The sequence below is a fragment of the Lutjanus erythropterus genome, chromosome 8, assembly GCF_056507025.1.
Source record: "Lutjanus erythropterus isolate fLutEry1 chromosome 8, fLutEry1.hap2, whole genome shotgun sequence".
NCBI lineage: Eukaryota > Metazoa > Chordata > Actinopteri > Lutjaniformes > Lutjanidae > Lutjanus > Lutjanus erythropterus.
The window spans coordinates 22,826,752-22,851,144 of NC_139324.1; the positions used below are offsets into that span (position 1 = coordinate 22,826,752).

The 24,393-nt window shown below is 39.2% G+C and overlaps 1 protein-coding gene across 2 annotated transcripts; it reads left to right on the plus strand.

The window, feature by feature from the left end:
* The first annotated feature begins 4,328 nt into the window (after positions 1-4,328).
* On the plus strand, positions 4,329-21,440 carry wars2 (tryptophanyl tRNA synthetase 2, mitochondrial). 2 transcript variants are annotated; one of them, XM_084724949.1, is made up of 5 exons: positions 4,329-4,585; positions 10,423-10,503; positions 14,037-14,119; positions 16,861-16,979; positions 20,840-21,440. In XM_084724949.1, the coding sequence occupies exons 1-5, from the start codon at positions 4,520-4,522 to the stop codon at positions 21,286-21,288; spliced, it is 798 nt and encodes a 265-aa protein (XP_084581075.1). In that variant the 5' UTR covers positions 4,329-4,519; the 3' UTR covers positions 21,289-21,440. The 2 variants fall into 2 exon arrangements, with proteins under 2 accessions (XP_084581075.1, XP_084581074.1); XM_084724948.1 differs by having other exon boundaries at positions 4,525-4,585; positions 14,037-14,144.
* The last annotated feature ends 2,953 nt before the right edge of the window (positions 21,441-24,393 follow it).

Sequence of the window (24,393 nt, forward strand, 5' to 3'; positions counted from 1 at the left end):
CATACTAAAGTATTCATTACAAACATTAATTGCTTTACAACATTTGCTGTCTCCTCTGTCATCATGCAGTAGTTGATTTACTTTCTTGTGCAATTTACTTTCACTTCCAGCAGCTGTAGAGGCACATGTTTAAAGACACTTTCTTCTGACCAAAAGTAACACGGAGGTGTGTGGCGAAGTAGCGTTATGTATGATAGCGCGATTGCCCAGTGGCTAGTTAGCTGTGGCGTTGACTCTCATTTGACACTCGATTGGCTCAAATGACACAATTACCATGTCTGCATGGCTAATGGCTTCCCCTGGGGGATGGAGCAGAGGGGGAACATGCGTTTGGCGTGTCAGCTCGAGGTGAGAACACACATGAGCCAGACTCGGGGCCCCGTCCGCACCCAAATCAATCCTGACACCTCTTAAGAGGCTCTCAGCATCAATGGCACTCCAGTGCAATTACCCCGTCGGTAATGACATAAGCGCCCAGTTCCTTCCTGCCTCTCTTGCCGGGCAACGACCAGCTCCCTCAGGCCAGTAGATTGAGACTTTGTGGACCATGCTGGCCCCAGTACAGTTGTTATTTGATCCCTCAGGACTGAGAGATGTGGAAGCTCTGGGCCACACTGGTGAGAGAGCAGCTGTTATCTGATCTCAGAGGCTGTGCTGAGCCCGTCTCTCAGTCAGATTGAATGTGATGCAGCTCAGCTAGCTGTCAAGATAACTGATTTCTCAGCAGCGACTGAGGAGGATATCCTCTGAAAGCTTCAGGTTTTAATGATTAGTTATGATAACCTTGAAGAGTGCAGCCGGGAAACATATGATCGCCCGTCAGATTTGAGGTGATAACACAGAGATCCCATGGGTTTTGCGGGGGAAACGTTTTAAAACGGGCTACTCTGTCCAGCTGTTGCTGTTTACAACCCATCAACACATCTCACATCTAGCTAAAACAAACTTAACCTCATCAGAACTGTGGGTCCTTTTCTTTGAAAGTGGTGAAATGAAAATGACTGTATTTCTGAAAATTTAACAAAAGCTACATTTTTATTGGTAGTCGATGGCTAAAACTTTTTGCACTTTTTCATTCAACTAAAATCCACTGATACAGTTTCAGTGACCAAAATAGTATTTATGATATCAATGTAATCTTTGCCCTTCAGTATATATGGATGACCTGTTTTAATGGGTTTTTCCATGTGGCACTCTAAAACACAAATTTGGTGGAGGAAATAATCTATAGATACATCATGATTCTGAATGAATTTAAAAACCCCATTATTGACATTAGAATCACCTATAACAATTTTGTAATACGGGTATATTCCTTATGGCTGAAACAGTTGGATGGCGAAACATAACAGACATAAGTGTCATGTTTACATTCAAAACATGGCTGCTTGTTGAGTTTTGGTGAGGATGGCTGGAGGTGAGAAACTGAAGATGGATACAATCAGGCCACCACCCCTGGCTTAAGAGCTTAAAATTCATCCCGTCAATAATTCAATCTGTCCAATACATCTTTGGTTTACAACCAAATTCCTGCAAAACTAATGCCATTTCCATCGGCTTCAGCTGTATTTTGTTTTTTGTGCTGATTAGGAAGCGCTCTCATGCTTACACACTAAACACTAAAGATGGTGAACACGTTTAACGTATGTACTTAATTTTTCGAGGGAATAATTTCCCTCTCAATTAAACAGACATTTAAACTAAGAAAACAAGAAACCATTTGCGATAAATGATGTCCTATTGGTTTGCCGAATGTGACTAATGTTGGCAGTGGTGGCACCAGCAGCCTGCTTTCATTGAAGGTTAATATCCTCATGCCTGTGCTGAATGTGCTTACACATTGCTCTGGACAAGTGGTTATATGTCATTTTATTCTGCTGCAGCCGACATTCAACCTCACTATCATTTTCATACTGTCAAACCATGCTGGTTTAGACATCATCTTTGTCCACTTTGCACCCGGCTGGTTTATATCCAGGCTTTAACACTTTCCTGTTGGGGCTGCAGAAACGGAGAACTGCCATTGTATACGTATAAAATGTTAATAATTACTTTAACCAGCTGATATTTCGGGTGCGAACTGGTAAGGTTAATAATATGTAATTGACTAAATGACTAATTGCACATATCCTTAGTTAGCATTTAGCTCAAAGACTAAATACAGCCTCACATGGCTGCTAAGATGGTGCTAACAATGAGTATTTGCAATGATCTTAAGATCACTAAAACAGTTTTGAGCATCTGATAAGCCTTAAAACTCATGGACATGGCTTGCATTTTTTTAAAAGCAGTCCTATTTTCAGCCTGAACACTTTCTTAGTACAAGGGCCCCTGGCATCGCTGGGCCCCTTGTGGATTCTGTAGACCTCATTTGTAATTCTAACCCTTGTGCACGTGGAGGTTCATGTTATATCCCACATATTCCACCTCCCCATCCCAACAAGGACACGATCCCTCACCACCTTCTCACCTGTGAGTCAGAGCACAAAGCCAAGCCACAGCACCGCGCCTCTGCCGGGAACTGAGCCCTGGCTCCCATGGTGGGCAGGCAAATGTGTGTCACCCAAGCGCCAAACACTTTGTCTCTCTAACTGCTCAACAAAAACACCAAGTTCCAGTCTCCGTCTTTGAGTTTTTCTGCTCTGTCAAAGCCCTAATCTACTGTGTAATGGCTTTGGTGAAGAAGCCTTGGCTTTTGGATGCCATTGCGGTTTCATGTCTCATGACAGGTGCCGCTCTGCTTGCCCTCTAATTGTATCATGTGGTGCTTGGTGCCACAAGCGGTGGTTAAAACTCCTCCAGCAGGGCCAATTGAAAGCCAAGGTTCAGTGGAATGGGTTGATGCCAGAAGAAATGAGGCGGTCTGGCCTGGCCGGGCTCTGCAGAAAGAGAAACACAATGTTTGCCCAACGATACAAACACAACGGGTGATGTCTCTCCCTCTTTCTTTCTTTTAGAGAGGTGAAGAGCCCACTGCTATCCAGCTCCGGCTCTGTAAAAATAAGCTCCTTGTTATAATGTTGGTGATATGGTGGACTGCATGTTGTATGAGATATATTTCTGTAGTTCTGCCTTGTCCTCGTCTTTCTGTTTCCCTCCCCGATGTTGTAACAGAGGCCTTGAGTTTGGCTGATGTTAATTATTATTGTTGGCCAGCGAGGTGATGCATTCTTTGTGCTGGATGTGTTTGGGAGAGAACAGAGGTGCTAGCCATGGAGTTAGCATCTCAGTAACACAAGCATGACTGCTGCTGGCCTCCAACCTGTCAATAGTTTAACACTGACACTTCAGTCTCTGCAGGCTTCTTTCTAGTTGTGACTTTCTCACCTTTTCACCAAGTACCAGTGACAGAAGAAGTGGCCAGATCCTTTACTTAAGTTAAAGTACTAATGTCACACTGAAAATACTTGACAACAAGTAGAAGTCCTGCATTCAAACCCTCACCAAAGTAAACATGTACAAGTATTGTCAACAGAATTTACTTAAAACTATCAAAAGTAGAAGTGCTCATTGTGGAATAAAATGTTCACTGTCAGTCTTTTATATTTTTGGGCTAATATTACAGCTGCATCAATGTGTATTTATGTTTTATTATACTGCTCTACATGTTTATGGTTCAGCTAATTTTAAGTACTTACTGAGGGTTAGTTTAATCTATAGCAGTGTATTCTATAGAATCATCATATGTTTGCAGCAGCCAATCCAAGAGGGTTTTAAGAGTTTGTTTTTTTTTTTTTTTTTTTTGCTTAAGCAGGAGGAGAGTTTTCTCAGTCCACAAAGAAGTGTCAGGATTGATTCAGAAGAAAACAAAAGTAACAAGAAACTTTGTTACATTCCACCACTGATCATTACTACTTTCATTTTGAGACACTGATATTATTGGTACTATTGTATTGAGCATATGAGACATGATTTATGTCTGTATGGTCTTCATTTAAAAAACACTAGAACAAAATGTGTGGGATACAGGCAGCAGTGGAAACAGTACTGAAAATCTGTACTCAAGTAGAAATACTGTTAAATGACTGAAATATTAGTCACCTCTAAGTAAAACTAGAGGTGACTATAAAATAAAGTCATTTTTAAAAAATAACTAAGTAGATTATATAGTTAACTGCATACTAAAGTACAAATAAAGTACATGTACCCGATAAAAATAACTTAACTTAAGTAATTTGAGTACTTAGTTAGTTGAGTAATTGGTTGCTTCTACCCCAGAATACAGGTTATAAAACATCTTACTTGTAAATATCTTCACAGCATCTTAAACTTAGAAAGTGCCAGTTAAGCTACCCTGAGTGAACATGTTCCTCTTTTTTCCCAGGAGCCTCTTGGAGGTGGACGCGTGTTCTCGGGGATTCAGCCAACCGGGGTGCCCCACCTGGGCAACTACCTTGGTGCCCTGGAGAACTGGGTGGCCCTGCAGAACCAGTATCCCTCGGTGCTGTACAGCATTGTGGACCTGCACTCCATCACACAGCCGCAGGACCCAGACCAACTCCGGAGCAACATACTGGACATGGCAGCCAGCCTGCTGGCCTGCGGCATCGACCCAGAGAGGGCGATCCTCTTCCAGCAGTCTCAGGTGGGCTGGAGAGGGTGGATGGACTGATAAATGGAATCTGTTGTGTTTCGTTCAGATTCATATAACAGATACGATTTTCTCCAGCTGGTCCAGTCGGTTAGATTTGAAAAATAAAAGCAACAAATACGACATCATATGTATACATTAAATAAAAATTGTATTTTCCATTCAAGAGTTACTATTACTGCAATTACAATGTCAAGTAGATTATAAGCATCATATAACCACAAACTTTTATTTTACTGCACATGTCAATATAAATATGAATATTTTTCCATTTATTGTAGAGCTGAACACTAAAGTGGATAGTAGCTTCAACTAACAGTCGATTAATTGCTAACATGATCAAAAGAAAATTAGTTGCCAACTATTCTGATAATCAGTTAATCGTTTCAGTAATTTTTCAAGCAGGAATGTCAAACATTTGCCAGTTCCAGCCTCTTAAAAGTGCTTCTCTTTTTCATTTATGATAGTGGTAGTTGGAGAAAAGAAGCAATTTGAAGACATCACTTTGCGTTTTGGGACATTGTAATGAGCATTTTCTTCACAGTTTTTTGACATTTTATAGATTAATTGATAATGAAAATAATTGTTAGTTGCAGCCATAATTTACTGCACAGCTGCTATGACATGTACAATCGTGTTGTGGAAAATGAAGTGTGATTCAAGTTTGCTCTGTTTTTATTATTGTGTGGGCTCGGAAATCAGAAATCGGAAATCCATCAGTAATCATTCAGGAATTAAATTATTTCTTGCTTTGTACATAATTTCAATTTTAATTCCAGGGTTTTTAAAAACATTGTTGCTAAAAATATTACTGAAAGGTTTAATTGATTATCAAAATAGATGACAACAAATTTTCTGTCACTTGACTAATCAATTCTTCAACTGATCATTGCAACTTTACTTGCCACTCAAGTGTTCATTATGCACAACTGAAATAATAATAATATTAATTCCCTTCATGCACATTCATATGTTTATTATATGCATATAATCAGTGTGTAGCTGCTCACCTGGCGTGTCCCAACACTCACAAAGAGAAAGATACGAAAATAAGAAATAACACCAACTTCATCATCAGCATTAGTCTGTTGTGAAAATACACTGCTTTGTTCTCCTTTACATTAAATAGAAAGATAAATGAATAACATTCAGGAGCAATAAAGTACTGTTCATCCCTGATCACATATAAAGTGCCCTTCCTCGAAACGTATTTTTGTGCACACACGTTTAGCTCATGTCTGCACACTTATTTCACACATTTTCTGTGGTTATTGGACAGAAATTCAGCCCTTAACATAATCAATGCTGCAGTGTCTGCTTATGTAGTTAATATATATATCTGGACAGGCAGCCATCTTTGACTGTTTATTTTACTGCTGTCAACTGTGTAATGTTTACCTGCTGACATGCCGGCCGGCCCCAAAATGCTTATTTGATCGCTCCTGATTCTTATCTCCACCAAACACTCTGCACACATACTGTATGTGTGTGTGTGTGTGTGTGTGTGTGTGAGAGGGAGAGGGAGAGGGAGAGGGAGAGGGAGAGGGAGAGAGAGAGAGAGAGAGAGAGATAGTTAAGTTCAGTCCATCTGTGTTTGTCTGCCACCCCCTCCCCTACACACACACACACACACACACTCACAGGCCTATTTTTATTCCCGTTTAGCTTTATGCCACATAACTTGGCAGCGAGGCAGCCCTCCCGTTGAACACGCCTGCTCCACATGTAAAAATATGACAACTGCCCAAAGAAAATACTCGACTTCATTGAAAAAAAAAAAAAGAACAGATCTTGTGCGAGCTGGAGTCAGTTGTATCAAAAAGGAAGTGAATGAATCAGCAGATCCGTAAATCCTCTGGGTGTTATAGAAGTATTGAGGAGGAAAGTTGATTTACTGTGTGGGGCCAACTGTTAGCTGTTCTCTAAAATCCCGTCTTCACAGTCGTAAGGAGTCGTTGCCATGGCTGTATGATAACTCACTATCAGTTTAATGCCCATGTGATCTGTAACATTAGCATATCTCTTGCATTCTTGCCATGCAGCATGAATGGAGTCCTTGTTCTTCCCAAGCTTTTAAATATCAGAGTTTTATTGCACTTCAAACCATATCCATCCCTTTTCTGCGCTGTCATCGACATCTGTCCCATCTCTTGTCTGTCTGCAGGGTGTAATGAATACCGGCCCCCCTACATGCTAGCCTGAAATCCTGGCTTATGTCCCTGGTGTCTGGTGTTGACGTCACACTCCCCAGAATGCTTTTCAAGCAACAAGAGAAAGAGGGGATGGCAATATAGCCAGCGTCCATAAAGTTTAATATGCTGAAGCAGGAGGATATTTCCTGCAGCCCCACACACTCACACATACACTCAGGACAGCCTCTATGAAAGCGGATATGTTGGACTTAATTTACCACTGCCAGATGCACAAGATACCCTACATTAACATTCACCTATTCTTTGCTTCGCAACAACATACTATTATTGTTATTCATTTTTCGGACCAAATGCAAAACAGTTTCTTTCAAATTAAACTAATTTGAAAAGCAAATCTATCACGTCGTCTAAACAAAAAACATACAACATACAAATTCACATAGATTTTAAGATCTTCCTGCAAAAGGGCAAAAGCAGCAGCTAAATAAAAGAATTCAATTTTTCTTCCCCAGTCAGTGTAAATACAGACTTTCTCTTTTAACTCTAGCATTAGAGGAGGAATCTTTAATATATTTACTGTACTAAATTATAAAATGTCCATGATGTGTCATCACACATTAAGGAAACATGCTTAAGTGAAATACTGGCTTCTCCAACAACAGCACTACAGCCAGCATGTTCTCCTTTGAAATTTCCATTCTGGGCAAGAATAACTGTTTTTGTTTTCCCATTTCACGTTTATTAGAGTTCAAATTAATGCCAAATGTTCACCGAACATTCGTTATTTCTTATGACTATAAACAATGACTAACCCAGTGTTTTAAAAGGAATAGATCTTTAGAACAGTTAAATTGAGGAGTATGTTAATAGAGTCTGGTGGGCTGTAACTGAACTCTAACTCCAGAGTGTGTATTTTCAGAGCAGAGGGCTTTTTGTTCTCAGGATCATGAGCTTAAATTTACATTGACAGATAACTGACAGTTTTTAACAGGTGATCAACTTACCTTATCGTTGTCAAACTACAACATTGTGCTTGTCTTGCACTCCTGTTGTGTTTCTGCAGCCTGCCTGAGGTTCAGGTCTGGGGAGGAGAGGGCAGAGGAAAGCAACTTTCTTCAATCATAGATTGTATATTAAATAGGGATTCATCCTATATACAGTCCATGGCTCCAACTTGCTATTTGGACTGCAGTATTCATTTTTTAATGCTAGGTACCTGCATATTTCTCCTGTAACGCTCTATAATATCTTACAGCAGTAAAATTTACCAGGTGTGGCTCCGACACCATTATGCCTGGTGTAATGTGAGCATGTTGTGCATGGTGGTATATCATTATTTATTTTAAAATGTGTTTTAAAATTGTAATCCTGCTAAATAATCCATAATTTTACTAAATGTTACTGTAACAGTTTTTTCTGTAACTGTAATGGAATACAGTTACCTTATTTGTAATTACGTGATCCCGTTGCATGTAATCTGTTACTTCCCAAGCCTGAAAACGAGACCTGATGGATTTAAGATAAACATGCAAAGAAGACATGAAAGGAAGAAATCAATTTCAGTGAAATAGCCGAATTATTTCAGTCTAATGTTGCTTTAAACATAAAAGCACATCTCATAAGGTTCTAGTCACAATAAAACAAAGTTTGTTCAGTGTAAATATGATGATCTGAATGGAACTAAAAGCTGATTTAAGTATATAGGATAGTTTGTGGTAAGGACAAATCTACAAATATTATTCTAAACTACATTTAAAGGATGAAGGATATGCTTTGAAAGTGTTCTGATATATAATCAGTAATGTTGAACAATGACAAATTTGAAACAAATGGCAAAGAACAGCACAGACAGTGTTTCATGTCAACCTATATATTAATATCAGGAAATGCATATTAATCATTTTCATCATCATTTTTAGTTGTCCTAACAGTAAGCACAGGCGTGCACCTGCCTGTATAAGGAGTGGAGGACGCACTGCTAGTATTCTTCTCTGCCACTTGGAGGCGCTAGGGAGTCACCCTCTTCTTCCAGCACAGCTGTCCCACAGCAGACCTCTCATCCATTCATCTGCACTTGTTTAATCTGTCTGATTAATTGATTACTCCGATTTATCTCTCCAGTGCCTCTCTGTGGTTGTCAGTGTTTTTATTTTTTAACGCACAGACAGAAAATGCTTGTACATGTGGATATAAATGATTTGTCCATAGTGTGTATCATATATATTATTACTCTCGTTATTGATTTTTGAACACTTGCATGCTTCCCCTAGTCCAACCCCACCCAGCCTTCCAGACCAGCAGTTACAGGAACACGCAGCCCAGCAGAAATGAAGTGAACTTGGAGAGAAAAAGAGAAAAAAAAAACTACAAAGAGAATGAAAGAAAAAAACGCGGCAAATTACAATCTGTAGCAGCAACAAGCTCTCTTTGGGTCTCAGTGTCACTTCTAATATCTAAACATAATAAATAAGCAATAACATGAATAAAAGTCGATATATCTTAATCAAGGGCCACAGAAAATAATTATTTGAAATGTAAGTGTGTTCACTTATTTTGTTGATAACGTGTTAAACAGAGTCAGTGTATTAACTACACTAGATGGTGGTCAACACGCCCTGAGTTTGAAGAGAGCAGGAGTACCAGCACAGAAGCTAAGCATTGTACTCTTGTGGACAGCAACAAAACATACTTTAATCACCTAAAAAGTATGCTATATTTGAAATATCTTCACTGCTTTACCTCGCCACCAGACAGCCTTTTCTGGCAGAAAACCGCTGTTATATAAGACAAAAGTTATATATAACCAGACTCCACAGCAATTTTACTTCACAGAACACAGAGTTGCTTGTTAACTGCTGCCTTGACCTGTTACTTTGTTTTATTCTTTGATTTTGCTGAATCTGAACTAACCTTTTTAGAGCCCCTAAGTCACACAATAACACGAGCAAACTAATCAAACGATGCAGCTTTAGACCAGCAACGCCTGTGTTCTGTGAGGTAAAACTACTAGTTTTTCCAGTGGAGTCTGGTTGGTTTGGAGAGAGCTATATTTGGCTTATATAATGGAGGTGTCCAGTAGGAAGAGGCTGAAAATGGTGAAAATGTTCTAATTATAGCATACACTTTTTTTGGTGGGCTTTATTTTGAGTGGCTGAAATGCCTTTTGTTGCTGGCCCTGTCCACAGCAGAACATTTCTTTGTTTGCATGCTGCAACTTGCAAACCTCGTAACTTGAAGCTTTGCAATGTTTATCAGATTTTTTTCATGTTGTAGTAAAGAAATCACCTTCTGGATCAAAACATTGAAGATTCAGGATTTGTCCAACTTTGAGTACCTAATTGATGAGCCAAAAGACTTCTAGATGCTTGTGCAAAAGCATCTACAAATACCACTGAGCTCCACTGGTAATATTTCAAATGTGACAGGTTAAAGATCAGAAAAGACTGACTAAATACAGAGTAAAATATGAAAAATCTAATATTAAGAAAAACCCAGTCAAATCAAGTTATTGAATCTAGGAAAAGGGATTCAGTTCAAGATATATTGTGGCTAACTTTGAGACTAAAGTATTCATAAGATCTTGAACGGAATAATTCAGTGCTAGATGTAAGAGGCTTGAGTTACAGTGATGCAGTGATAACATATGTGTGTCTGTATGTGTCTCTGTCCACCCCGCAGGTGTCCGAGCACGCTGAGCTCTCCTGGATCCTCGGCTGTCTGACGAGCATGCCCCGCCTCCGACACCTGCCGCAGTGGAAGGTGAGGCTTTAAGATTTCAGACCAGTGATTAGTAAACCTACAGTCTTAAAAATAAGCGTTCTTGACGTTCTACCCAGAACCATTTACTTCTGAAGAAACCTTAAAGGTTCTATCAGGAACCAAAGAGGGTTTGTGGTTCTAGTTTGCACCTTTATTTCTAAGAGTGTTGTTGTTGTAAAATCACTGGTTTATTGCTTCTATAAAATAGTTACTACATATACAAAGGTTTCATAACATAAACATACAGCAACAAAAGATGAAATAATTTATTGATAATGAATAATCATTGAAATCAGAAAAAACTCTAAAAAAAGGTCTAACATAACCATGCTGTGACAATAATGGTGTTTTAATTGATTTAAAAGAGAGTGCCTTAGAGTTTTTTTTGTGATTTTGTGTGCACGTGTCCTTATACAAAGAGTACCTCAAACAAACTATCCAAATATATTTTTGAACAAATAATCATTCTTCCATCATGCAATGTAGTTCTTCAGTAACATTTAGCAGGATGGTTGCCAAGCAACACACAGACAAGGCGACCTAGCTACCACAAAACATTGGTATAGTTGGTTTGCTTTGGGTGGAGATAAAAGTAACTAGAAGTATTTCTCCAACAAAGTGACAGTACATGGTGGGTTCCCTGGGTGCTCAAACATAAATCCCTGTCGGCTCGCTTTGTTTCTTTTCACCAGAAAGTGAGCTTGGTGGTGGGATGTATTGTTGGCTTCTTCTCTGCAAAGTTTTTCACTCCTCCAACGAAAACACTTGCTAGTATTAAACTTGGGACCTTTCAACAGCCACCAGGATCAGCTGATTGTAAATTGCTAAATGCAGGCATTTCTTACAGCGGCATAAAACGAAGCGTCCTTACAGTCTGTTTAATGGTTCCAGCTTTGTTTCTTGACTTTTCCAGCTCTCCAGTTTTTCTCATGAATTTCAGTGTATCTCCTTTAATTTATTTGTTCCTTCTCTATCCTGTTCATCTTTTTCCACCTCTCAACTATGCAACTAAGTAAATCAATATTCACAATGAGATCTGACATCCTGCAACAATTTGGCACAGTAATACCGATGTAAATGGCCACGGGTGTTCATTCTTGAGCCTCAAACAACAAACATGGAAGCAGTTTAATTGTGTCCCTGCCTTGATAACTACAGTACACAACTTGCTGCTCTTTACTCTCTCTTGTCTGCAATAGTTATTCATCACTTGCTGAAGTTTTAAAGATGCACAGAAAAAAAGACCTTTTGTGCCGGAGTGGATTCTTCTGTCCAAATTGCACCGCCTGTCAATATGGAGAGGCAGTGCCAAATTATATTTTGAACTGACTGATGTGAAATCCAATTGAGTCCAACCCTAATATCCTGTTACTTGTTGCGGTCAGATCTGTTTTCGACTAAGCATATCATCAACTGGAGATGAGATGTATTTATTTCATAGCTGAACACAAACAGACACTAGCCTTAAAATCGGGCTTGGATTCCTGTTTTTGTGCAGTCAAATCTTTTATTGAACAAACTGCAATCTGAAGATAAAGGTGGCCCCTATTGTGGTAAATTATATCATGAATTCCCAAAAAGTTTGAATGGTGTGTAAAATGTAAATAAAAACAGAATGCAATTATTAGCAAAAACTTTTCGACCTATATTCAGTTGTATGCAGCACAGACAAGATATTTAATGTTCAGTCTGATAAACTTTATTCATTCCTTCATTTTCTGTAACCGCTTATTCCGTAAGGGTCGCGGGCTGCTAGGGCCTATCCCAGCTGACATTGGGCGAGAGGCGGGGTTCACCCTGGACAAGTCGCCAGTTCATCGCAGGGCTGACACACAGACAGACAACCACTCACACTCACATTCACACCTACAGGCAATTTAGAGTCACCAATTAACCTAGCATGCATGTCTTTGGACTGTGGGAGGAGGCCGGAGAACCCAGAGAGAACCCACGCAGACATGGGGAGAACATGCAAATTCCACACAGAAAGGCCCCGCCCCAGCAAGCCGGGGAATCGAACTCAGGACCTTCTTGCTGTGAGGCGGCAGTGCCAACCACTGCACCACCGTGCCGCCCATAAACTTTATTGTTCTTTGTAAACATACACTCATTCTGAATTTGATGCCTGCAACATTCTTGCTTGACATACGACTTGAGGGGCTCAACAGGGGGTCCGGGGTTTCTGTTGTCATATTTTGTGCTTCATAATGGACCATGCATTTTCAGTGGGAGACAGGTCTGGACCTGCGACAGGTCAGTCTAGTACCTGAACTCTATGCAGAATGTATCTTCACATTGTTTGAATAAAATAAGCAGGGATGTCATCTGGATGGCAGCATGTGTCGCTCCAAAACCTGTGTGCACCTTTCAGCATTAGCTGTGCCATCACAGACGTGACAGTTAACCATGCCGTGGACACAGACTCACACCACTACCATCACAGATGTGGGCTTTTGAAGTTAGCACTGGTAACAATCTGGATGGTTCTTACAGCGTCCTCACTTAACTTCAGTTTAATAGTTGCCAATTAAGATAATTCCTTTCCCCACTCCGTCTGAGTTTCTGCATTAATCCAGCATCCCTGTTGTCTGTTTTATTGTCTTGTTTTTCAATTCCAATGCCAGATTTTTCAAAAGTCTTAAAATCACAGTTTCCTGAGCCACATGGAGTTTTAGTGCATGTTCAGACGCAGCTAGGGACCCGGTGGTTCCCTCTTCTTGGCCTCTGTTGTTATATAGGAAACACCTTTTGTTTATTCAACAGATGAGTTAATCTCAACACGGTGGAAAATTTCACATGAACTCATCCGTACCCCATATGTCTGAGAACTGATGGATCATAAAAGTGAAAATGTCTCTTTCTGGGTTACAGCAAAAGTCAACTTGAGTCACTCTTTCCCCCTGCATCCTGCATGGCGTTTTTATTACTTCCACCAAGAAGGTTTTCGATCGGGTTTGTTTGTCTGTTTGTCAAGAGGATTAAGGAAAAACAAAATGGAATAATGATGGCCTGATTTTCATTAAAGTTGTTGGAATGGTGTTGCATGGGCCAAAGATGAAGGAAGAACCCATTCAGTTTTGGAGCAGATCCAGATCATGGGTGGATGCATAAATTATTTTTGTCTCTGGAGACAGGTCCATTGTAACATCTGTGTATCTGGCAAAATGAACTGAATTTATTGCTCAAATTTAGTGTGCGAACCTGTTGTAATTAAGTGAATGGTGTGCCGTGAGTAATCATGTAACATATCATAACAGCCACCTCGAACATTACTAATGCAGCAGGTATGTAAGAAATAAGCAAAGTCTAAATTATCCTTATTGTTTTTGCCAAGTTGATAAAACCAGATAAGCCTGTTTCAGGGTTATTGTGGGCCAGGATAATTTGCATACATTAGACTGGACAGTTGGCCTTGGTGGGCGTCTCCAAACTAGTTTTTTTGTGTTTCATTTTTCTTTTTTTCCTTTTCATGTTCTTAATTTTTTCCTCTATCTCATCCTGCTTGTTTTTTCTTTTCTCAATCTTTCATTCAGATGAAAAGCAAACTGAAGAATGAAGGCAGTGTTGGTCTCTACACATATCCCGTCCTCCAGGCTGCTGACATTCTCCTCTACAAGTGAGGTCTATGTAGGAGTAGGATGGTGTGTGTGTGTGTGTGTGTGTGTGTGTGTGTGTGTGTGTGTGAGCATGTGAATGTGTGTGTGTGTTGTCAGAAAAATGTTGTTATTGCATTTCTCAATGCAAAATTGAGCGCTAAGTCTTTAAAGTCTTTATTGAGCTTCTTCCATTAACCTGTTAAGACTTTTTTTTTCTCTGTGCAAAGAGCATTCACTGGCTGTTTATTGGCTGTTGTTGCCCTGTATATGTTTATCATTATATTCCATTCTCCAGTAAATCTCAGCACCAAAGCCTGTGAAAGGATAGATTCACTGTTTTTCAACCCAAACTAATCAAAATATTAATTTATATATATTCCTCCTCTGGTAGCTGGTCACATACTGTGCTTTCTATGTGGTTTTATTTGCCTTATTTTTCTTCAGATACACGCTGAGAAAATAAAGCCGTTTTTATTGTTCGAACATGCAGACATGTGTGACCATCTTGTTAAAAAGCAGATTTAATGCCAAATCAATCAACTGTAAGCCTGCGCAAGAAGCTCTCGCTGGGTCGTCGGTTTCTTTGAGCTAAAGCTGTCGGTGAGGTCATTCTTAGCACGATTATAACTGATGATATAAACTATATTCCAATGCCTGTGAATGCCTGTATTCCAATAAAGAAAAAGAGCCACTCCTTTTGAACTGTAGGTTCTTGTGGTTGTAAATCCTCTCCGCTTAATGTACATTTTTAATACTGCTGGTATTGATAATGTGCATTAAACATTAAGTATCGGCAGGATTTTCCATGGAGTTTTATAACTGAGGTGGATCACCTTACCTGAAAACAAGGACCACCTCTGTTAACATCATAAAACATGAAATCAGTTACTGCATATGAAATAAAACATTACCCATAGGGGAAAACAGCAGAGGGGCTTTTTCACAGAGCATATGCCATATATTGTGTTACTGTGTTTAAGGTTGTAATGTATTAAATGATCACAAGAAGAGAGGTGTCACGGTCTGGGTGGTTTTCTACCGCAGCCTGATTGGCCAATGATATCAGTCACCGTCCAAGTATTCCCTGCAGTATAATCTATTTTTCTCCTCTGAGGACATTTTAAAAGGTCAGATCACCCATACACAAAACACCCAAGCAAATGTATTTCCTCACTTACCTCCATTGTTGTTACTAGTGTTCTGCTGTTTATCCATAATAATGGGGACATTGTTTCTAGAAAGAGATGTTGCTGTTGAATTTTAGCATTTTCATTGTTGTGAGTAATAAAATAAAATTCCATTCTTCTCTGTTGTGTGGAGGTGGAGGGATAATTTTATGTCTCAAAACCTGCACAAATAAAACCAAAACTATATTCATAGGTAGATAATACTAAATAAGAAAATATGTGAAACAGCCCTTTATCACTCCTTAATGTATTTTTAATGCATCAAGCTGTTTTGTTTGGGTTTCCGATGTTTAATATAAGTCTTGGGTGCTGGGTTGCACAAACAAGGATTAATGTTTAAATCTGATGAAATCATGGTTTAACTTTGAATTATGCTGCACCAAACTATTATAGCTTAAAATTAAGATTTCTTTCTTTAAATTTCTCTTTAATACTCAATTTAGTTTTTACTTTAAACAGGGATCACATTTAAATCTGCACCAAAACATGTAATCCAGTATTAACTCTACACTTGTGAAGGTTTAACTTTTAAAATGGCCACTTTTTTGAGATGGATTGAGCAAAATAATCAAGTTCCTTGAACAAAGACTCGACACAAGTGAGGCTTTGATGCATCTCTTCTTTATTTCACTCCAATTGATCTGTCAAAACATTCTGCCAGTTGCCAAGCGTGTTTTTTTCCTTACTGTGCTCTTGTCCCTTTTTAATCTTGTATGATTTGGCCATATTTCTCCATTAATTCAGCCTTCACGTTTTTCTTTTAGAGGAGAAATCAGAGCTTCTCTGCTGAGCCATCACTTGTTGGCTAACTAGGCCAGCTAATGTTTTAGCAGCCCAATGTTTTCCGCACTCTTTTATACTTATTAGGTCCTGACAGCACTTTAATTCATTCATTTATTATTTTTAATTAATTTTAATTTGGGTAAGCGGGTGTCTCCATACTGATAAAACTCTGTTTAATTTCAGTTTATATCAACAAACTTGGATTTACTAAATCGAGATCTTTTCATTGTGCAACAGTGCTAATTTTAGACCTAGTTTTGCTCAACTCTGAAACTCTGATTAAAACTCTGATTAAAGTCTTTTTAAAACTTCGATTAAATTAATATTTGTTGGTGCAACCTGGTCGTAGCGTCAGATTTTGGTGCTGAGAAAATGTCTGATGAAGCATCATATTTTAATGTATGATCCACAAATATATGTGGTTGTGGGATTATTGTAGCTTGGTGTTTCCACAAAGAAAATGAATAGTTCAGCAACAAATCTCTGAACATAGTTATCTCTTCAGGGGTTTCTGTTTGAACCATCAGTTGGCCTAACTTAATTTCCTCAGGAAATAAAGGGTAAAGTAGCATCTCTGCTGCTCTCTGGATTTTATTAAAGATGAAATAAATTGATTACTTCCTCTCAAGTGACAGTTACTAAGTTGCTAAACCAATGCTGACGAGAACTCCGACAGTGCCTTCAAGTGTCTCCAATTTGTGCTCTCATCTTGCTGTGTACTTTAAGTTGTGTGCTTTCAGGGTGCACAGTTGTTTAGGAAGCTCATGTTGTGTTGCTGGTTCCTCTCTCAGGTCCACTCATGTCCCCGTCGGAGAGGATCAGATCCAGCATTTAGAACTGGCTCAGGATCTCGCTCGCATCTTCAACGGACGCTACGGAGACCTGTTCCCTGAACCCCGCGCTCTGCTCAGTAAGAACACACTCGTTTACAGGCATGGCGGCACGTATACACACACTAGGTTTCATCAGATTACTAAACTAAACAAGATTGCTTGTTGTCGGTGATTGGTGTCAGAATTCAGTCCTCAATTCTGTTTATATAATCTACTATCTCGAATTTACCATTTTATTTTCATTTTATTTTTATACTCAAAATATATTTAACAGGCTTACGAGTTTCAGCATTACAGTAAATCATTTGAAACGCACAGTAAAAAAATTCTGTTTGTATAAGCAGCTGTTTAAATTAGGTATTACCACTTAAACTATACTTCTTAATTACTAGGTACAAAAGCTTGTGCGTTTCACCTGTGAGCTGTATATATTAATGGAGAGAATGCCATGGTGATATCTGAATAAAAATACATTTTTTTTTTATCATTTTTGTCCGTAACTGAGTCATTAAAACTTTACTTCTTAAAACAAGTAGAAATTCTGCATGTACAGTCAACCAGTTTTAGTAGAAATCAGCTTGTTTCAGTCATTTTAATAAGAAATTACCGTGTCTGCATCTAGAAACTAGAAAGACTTCTAGCAAAGCACATTGCTTTGCTAGAATTAAGACCAAACAAACTTGATTTTTTAAGGCGCTTGAAACAAGTTCATTTGCATTGGGAGCAAAGTAACATATACTCACTGCACTTGTTTTAAGAAAATAACATTTTAAGAATTCAATTACAGACAAAAATAACTTGATGAGGGAGTTATTGCTGTGCAGGTTAGAATGTGTCTTGTAGCCGCGTCATATTCTGTTATATTTCCTGCCTCTGTGAGTGTATAAATTGGTCTCTTGCTTTTCCTTCCTTTTACTGAATTATTATCAAAGAAAACAGCAGCTTCAGAACCCCCTGCACTTCAATGTCTCATGTCGCTAAAGTCTTTTCTATTATCAAACCCTATTTTTTACTTGCTGGAAATATTTGGATGATGCAACTTCATCAAGAGTTGCTTAGCAAATCACTGAAACAAGAACAATACAGGGAAGAGCAAAGCAACAAATGTCAAGAGCTGTGTGTTTTTTCAGTGGTGTTTTTATAGTAATTCTGGTATTTTTAGGCTTTGTCTCCAAACTTATGTCTTTCTTGAAACATTTATGGCATTTCTTGCCTTTTTATTGGGTGGAGATGATAGTAGAGAGATGACAGGAAACAAAGGAGAGGAATGGAGGACATGCAACAAAGGTCCACAGCTGGATTTGAACCAGGGACGTGGCGTTTCATGGTTGACATCATCTCACTGAAGCGGCCCTTTGTAAATTAATTTCAATTACAACCTCAAATGACCAGACATATATTTCCTCTCTGCGGTGAATAAGACAGCCTTCATGTTGCTTCAACCCCTGGGGATGGAAGCGAATGCATATCCCCGAAGACTATTTTAACTTCTGCGATAAGATTCAATTTTAATTATCTCTTTCCATGACTCTTTCTGGCCTTGTCTGTTGGTTTGTGTCATTTTTTTTTTTAATGTTTTGACTACAACTTTGTAAACAAAGTCTCCAACCTCAGTGAGACTCGCTTGGTTAAATAAAGGTTAAACTAAAAACAACAACAACAAAACAGTGGCCAGTCACAGATTACACTTAAAGGACCAGTATGTAGGATTTATTGGCATCTAGCAGTGAGTTTGCAGATTATGGACAGCGCACCTCCCCTTTACTAGTGTGGAGGACGGTGGCAGCAAAACTTGCAAAAAAAAAAAAGGCCCATTCAAAAGTCAGTGTTTGATTTGTCCATCCTGGGCTACTGTAGAAAGATGCCACTGAAACATGGTGGACCCTGTTGGAGAGAACATGCTGGCTGTAGCATTGTTGTTGTTGGAGAAGCCAGTATTTTAACTTAGCATGATTCCTTAAAGGGATAGATCAACCAAAAAGGAAAATGCAGTTATTATCTAGTCACTCTCATGTTGACTGAGGGTTGGATTTATTTTTAGTCCACAAAACACTGCTGGAGTTTCACAGGAAAACAGTGTTGTAAAATCTCCCAAACAATGGAAGTGAATGGTGACAAGTTTCCCAACATAAAAAAAACAACTGAATAAAAACGTAAAATGCCTCCATATTGCTTGTCTGGCATAATCCAAGTCTCCTAAATCCCAGGCATGCCATTCACTTGTGGGCGCACACCGTCACACCACACATACCCAGTTCAAGACAGTGTGCATGTGCACGTGAACATGGCTTCAAGCTAAGGATCTGCAGTGAAGTTTCAGGCTGAAAACATGGTGTAAATAACCTTTTTTTTGTCAACTTGGCATGTTGGGGCTTTAGGAGACAGGCATTTTATGTTTTTATTCTGTTGTTTTTATCATTTAAACTGGTCACCATCCACCTCAATTGTTTGGGAGATTCTGCAACACTGTTTTCCTGTGGAACTCCAGTGTTTTGTGGACTAAAAAACTAAACCCGACCTTCAATCTGCAGGAAGATGAGTAGATAATGACTGAATTTTCATTTTTGGGCAAACTATCCCTTTAATCTCTGATGAAATATCACAGTCATTTTTTGACTTAGTAAATATATTACATATATCTCCTTTAAATAGTTGTATTTTCAGGTGATTATACACTGATGAAAACCTACTTATGAATGTTGTATTCCTTCTCTGCCATATTCTACAAATAAATCCCCATAAATCCAACACACTGTGACCTGTAAGTGAAACTCAGGGAAATATTAGGTCATTAAACAGAGATTTAATATACAATATAGAAATGATTACGTGGTGTTTTCCAGTTTGTGCTCTGTTTTACACACACACATGGCCAACATGTTCAGAGATCCCAGTTTCATCGTCCTTGATTATCAGCATCATAAAAACAGAAGATGGAGTCAGTCATGTGTGCAGTGCAGCTTTGATTAAAGAAATATTTTCCTCCTCTCGTATCTGAATAATGGAGTGATAATAGATTTGGGAAGATGTCCTCGAGATGACTTCAGGGAGGGGTTATGCGTGCATGTCTGTGTGTGTGTGTGTGTGCACAGCCAGGAGCTCGACAGTATTTGGCTCAGGCTGGTGGAGCTCATCCTCATTTCTTGAGTTTAGCGAAGCAGAGTTGCCAGTCACCACTTTCAGTTTGAGACCAAACCGAACACTCAAAGCCTTTATTATTTGGCTGAAAGAAGGACGTCTCAGCGGTGATAAACAGGATGTGACACGTGGGACGGATGTGGACTACTAGTAGGATGGGATAGAAAAAGAAGTGGAGCTTGCAAGATTGCGGAAGTGTGGGTTTGATAAATAAGAAAGGAAAGGAAATCCCAGCTCCCACGGTCTGCTCATCACTTCACACGGAGATACGTCTGCTTCACACTGGGACACACACACACACACAGCAATAATGAAACTATAATTCTTCATTCGGTTTTGCGAAAAGACTCTCCTTCCTTTCCTTTCCCACCAGCGCGCTGTGTGTACGTTGTCTGTGTCTTAACCTGTGAAACCAGCAGCTCATTCACATAAAAAACACGTAAAAAATCACTTTTAATAAAAAATAAATAAGTTTACAAACTGACTCTGTCAAGACATTTCTTTGCAATGATTTCAAACTAGTTTTGTTAAGCATTAAGTCCATTTTAAGAAAATTAATGGATAATCTGACAAGAAAAAAGGATTAATTTAAAATGATTGTTTTTATTAGATTTTAAAGTATGGGTCAAAATGATGCCCTTCATCATCTCTTTAACATTTTCAGTTTGATTTTTTCTCCAAACTCAATAAGTTTTTTTGTCTAGTGTAAATAGGATCTCCATTAGTTGCTGGAATTCATTTTTGGAAACATGGTTTTTCATTATACTAATGGAGTTCTCAATCTGATTTCCTCCCATAGGCTCTACACGAAAGGTCAAATCCCTGCGTGACCCTTCAGCCAAAATGTCCAAATCTGACACCCAAACGATGGCGACAATTTCCATCACAGACTCTCCTGACAACATCGCCCTCAAGGTTCGCCGTGCCGTCACTGACTTTACCTCCGAGGTCACCTTTGACCCAGAGACGCGGCCGGGCGTGTCCAACCTGGTGACGATCCACGCTGCCATGGCGATGATCAGCGTGGAGGAGGCGGTGTCCCAGGCCAGAGGCTTGGACACGGGTGCTTACAAGAAGCTTGTGACTGAGGCTGTGATCCAGAGGTTGACGCCCATCAGACAGGAGATTGAGAGGCTGAGGTCGGACCGTGCTCACGTGGAGGGTGTGCTGGCCCGGGGGACGCACAGGGCTCGGGAACTGGCTGCACCGGTCCTCAGAGAGGTCCGACAGCGAGTGGGATTCTACTGAGATGCAGCCAGGCTGAACAATAATGCCACACTGTTGGTGGACTTTTTGTTATTTTGCCCCCTGTACTTGTCTCACTGAAGTGAATGAGGAGGCTGTGTCTTCTGATGCAGCAGTGATGTGGGTCTGAATATAACAACGTGAGAACACAGTCATTTTGAGTAATTTGTGACTTATTTATTTGTCTATATTTTTGATATTCTTTACAATACTGTGTGTTTTTGTCCTTGATAGAGTGCTGCAGGAATTAGTTCTAAAACCTGAAAATGAGTTACCATATTAGCACTTCCAGTTCCCTTGTCTCAAAGTCAGTATATTTTGGTTAGATTTTCATGTTCTGTCCTACAACATAAAATACGTTGGTAAATACCTCATTTGTGAAGTTGAAGCTTTTACGTCTTAAAAAAGGCAGTTGCTAACAAGTGGCTAAATGAGACCACAGAGGTTGTTTGGGACATTAAACATCATCGCGTTGAATACGAGTCACTTAGTGGTGACATGAACTCGTATGACTATGGTGCAATTCGTTTATAGCATGACATGACCTTTTTACTTCTTGTGATTGCATTTACACATCAGAAATCATTAAAAGTGTCATTAACTTTTGTTCACCACTGAATGTATTTTGTGCAGTAATCTAAAATCCAATGGAAAAATCCTTTTTTTTTTTTTCTTTTTTGGAGGGAAACCAGAGTGATGCTAACTTCCAGGCTGGCCTACAAAAATCTGTCATCCCTGCAGCACTCTATGCTAACAGTGCTCAGCCAAACTGCTGTGCCACCAAAATAATGAAAACTTCTGAAAAACAGATTGTATTTATGGACTCACAAACACAGAAACACAATATTAAAACAGAGTCAAGATTCAAACCAGATTCATTGATGGTGCTGCTGATGATTTCTGTTGACCCTGTCCACAGCAATACGGTGCTTATCTCCCTGCCTCTCCGCACTTTGGGTGTGTCGACTGCCATCTGTTGAAGGTAACACACTGACTATTGATGAGTGCCTAATACAAACCCTTTAACACAGAGGTTCTGTGGTGCAACAATTGACAGTGGTGTTATTATTGGTGATAATTAATGGCTGTTGTAACTGAAGTCATGGTATTGGAAATCTGCTTTTCGGCACAAAGTGAAGTTGTTCTTTGCTTTTGTACTGAAGATCAATGTGGACCATAATTTTTTTTCAAGACCAGTACGGTTGGTTTCTTTATTACTTGCTCATTTTATACAGCGCAGTATGACACTGTTTGCTGTTGCAAACTCATCATGTACAACACAACACGCTGGTGAAAGAAAATTCATTGATGCATTATGGCCTCAGCAAAAGAATATTTGTCCCGTCTGCTGACCTTCATCTGTGCTGCAGGGAAACAGACTCAGCTCTGCAGCTTCAGGACGCACCATCACACCTCATGAGGAGTCACAATGTGGAAGAGGTGAATCTCGGAGGTAAAGATTTTAAACTGAGCACTGTTATTATGGTGATAAAAGTGTGGATGTGTGTGTGTGTGGTGGGGACAGTGCAGTCGAACTCTGCTTGCTAGAGATGTCATATGCTTATTTCACTCATCTGTCTTTGTATTTAAAAACATGAATGAGAATACATGATTTTTTTTTTTTGGACATTTGCAGCTCAGCATTTCTTTTTCACTGATAACTAATTTTGTTGGAGTCTTGAGACGGGCACACACACTACGTTTTCAAACTTTTGAGGGGTTTTTTTTCTCTTCTTCAACTCTTGGCTCTTTCTCATTCCTCACTCTTTCTTTCTTCTCTCTCTTTTCTTGCTGTCTTTGTTTCTTTCTCATCTTTTTTTAGTCTTTTATATTTTACAATTTCTCCTTCTCCTCCCTCTCAACCCCTCATGCTTCCTTCCTTTATTATACCCACTCATTTTTTAAAATTTATTTTAGCTAGTTTGTCCCATTCAGAACAAGCATCACTTTTACAAGGGACACCAGAATAGCAGTGACACAGAGTTTCAACAATAAATGAGCGGCATTAAAATAATCAATTTAAAAATCTATACACAAACAACCTGGACACCATAGTTTTAAAATAGTTCAGATTAATGTAATAATTGACAACTAATTGATCAATCCTTACAATTCTACTGGAGATACACAAAAATCTTAGCAGGAAAGCATGGGGAAACTGGGGATGGTAGTAACACTTTTTGTTTGAGCATCAGTAACTCTATGATCTTTGCTTTCTGCTACAAACTGCTTTGGGGAAAAAAGTGAACAATTTAGAGCAATAAAAATGCAGAAAGTCTTATAATTTTAATGAGCAGGTATCCCCTACTCCAAGCAGCCATTTGATAGCTAACTGTATTATCATGTGGAGTTGAAGATGACGTGAATGTAAAGCATCCAATTCAACTGGAGAGTTCCCCTCTATCTACAATACAATGAACAGTGGCAAAAAGTAATGTTAATAATAATAATAATAACTTTACTTTTATACCCGAAAATCAGTTTTGTGGTCATAAAAATCACAATGTTGCTCATAGAGACATGCCTCTTCTCCTGTGAGCTCATAAAAGAAATAGAAGGGGACTTTATTGATGGCATCTCCTCAGCTCTTTTCTGATTGGTCAAACTTTTAGTTTTTTTAGGCGGTTCCCGTCATGGACATTGTATGGCTGGCTCCATCTTGTTGTGACAAGGATTATGTTATATATGTTGGTATTTCTTTCTACAGTTGTATTTCTGTGTTGAATAAACTAAACTTAACTAAAAGCTGACAGGGTTACAGCTAACCTGGTGTTACAACAATCCCTGGTCTCCCCTATTCACCACGCAGTTCATCCTCCTGCTGTTTCTGCTCCTGCAGTTTTAAGGGTATGCTCACACTTTCTCTAATTGAAAATGCACTTCTCCAATCCTATAATATTCCTGCAGGGACTCAGACCATGCACACACACACACACACACACACACACACACTATGGAGCTGGACTGCGCTGTGGTTTTTCCATCTCGGTGTTTACCTGGGAACAGAGCGTATCCTCGCTCGGTTTATTTCCCTTTGGTCCCGTTTTTCCTGTTGGCATAAGCAGCTGACAGAATATAAATAAAAAATATATAGACTACATATACACA

Bases quoted from the DNA above. Each gene is read 5' to 3' on its own strand.
- wars2 (XM_084724949.1), top strand. From the start codon at position 4,520: ATGGCAGCCAGCCTGCTGGCCTGCGGCATCGACCCAGAGAGGGCGATC. The intron at 4,586-10,422 runs GTGGGCTGGAGA...TCCACCCCGCAG, and splicing joins TCCTCTTCCAGCAGTCTCAG to GTGTCCGAGCACGCTGAGCT. The intron at 14,120-16,860 runs GTGAGGTCTATG...TTCCTCTCTCAG, and splicing joins GCTGACATTCTCCTCTACAA to GTCCACTCATGTCCCCGTCG.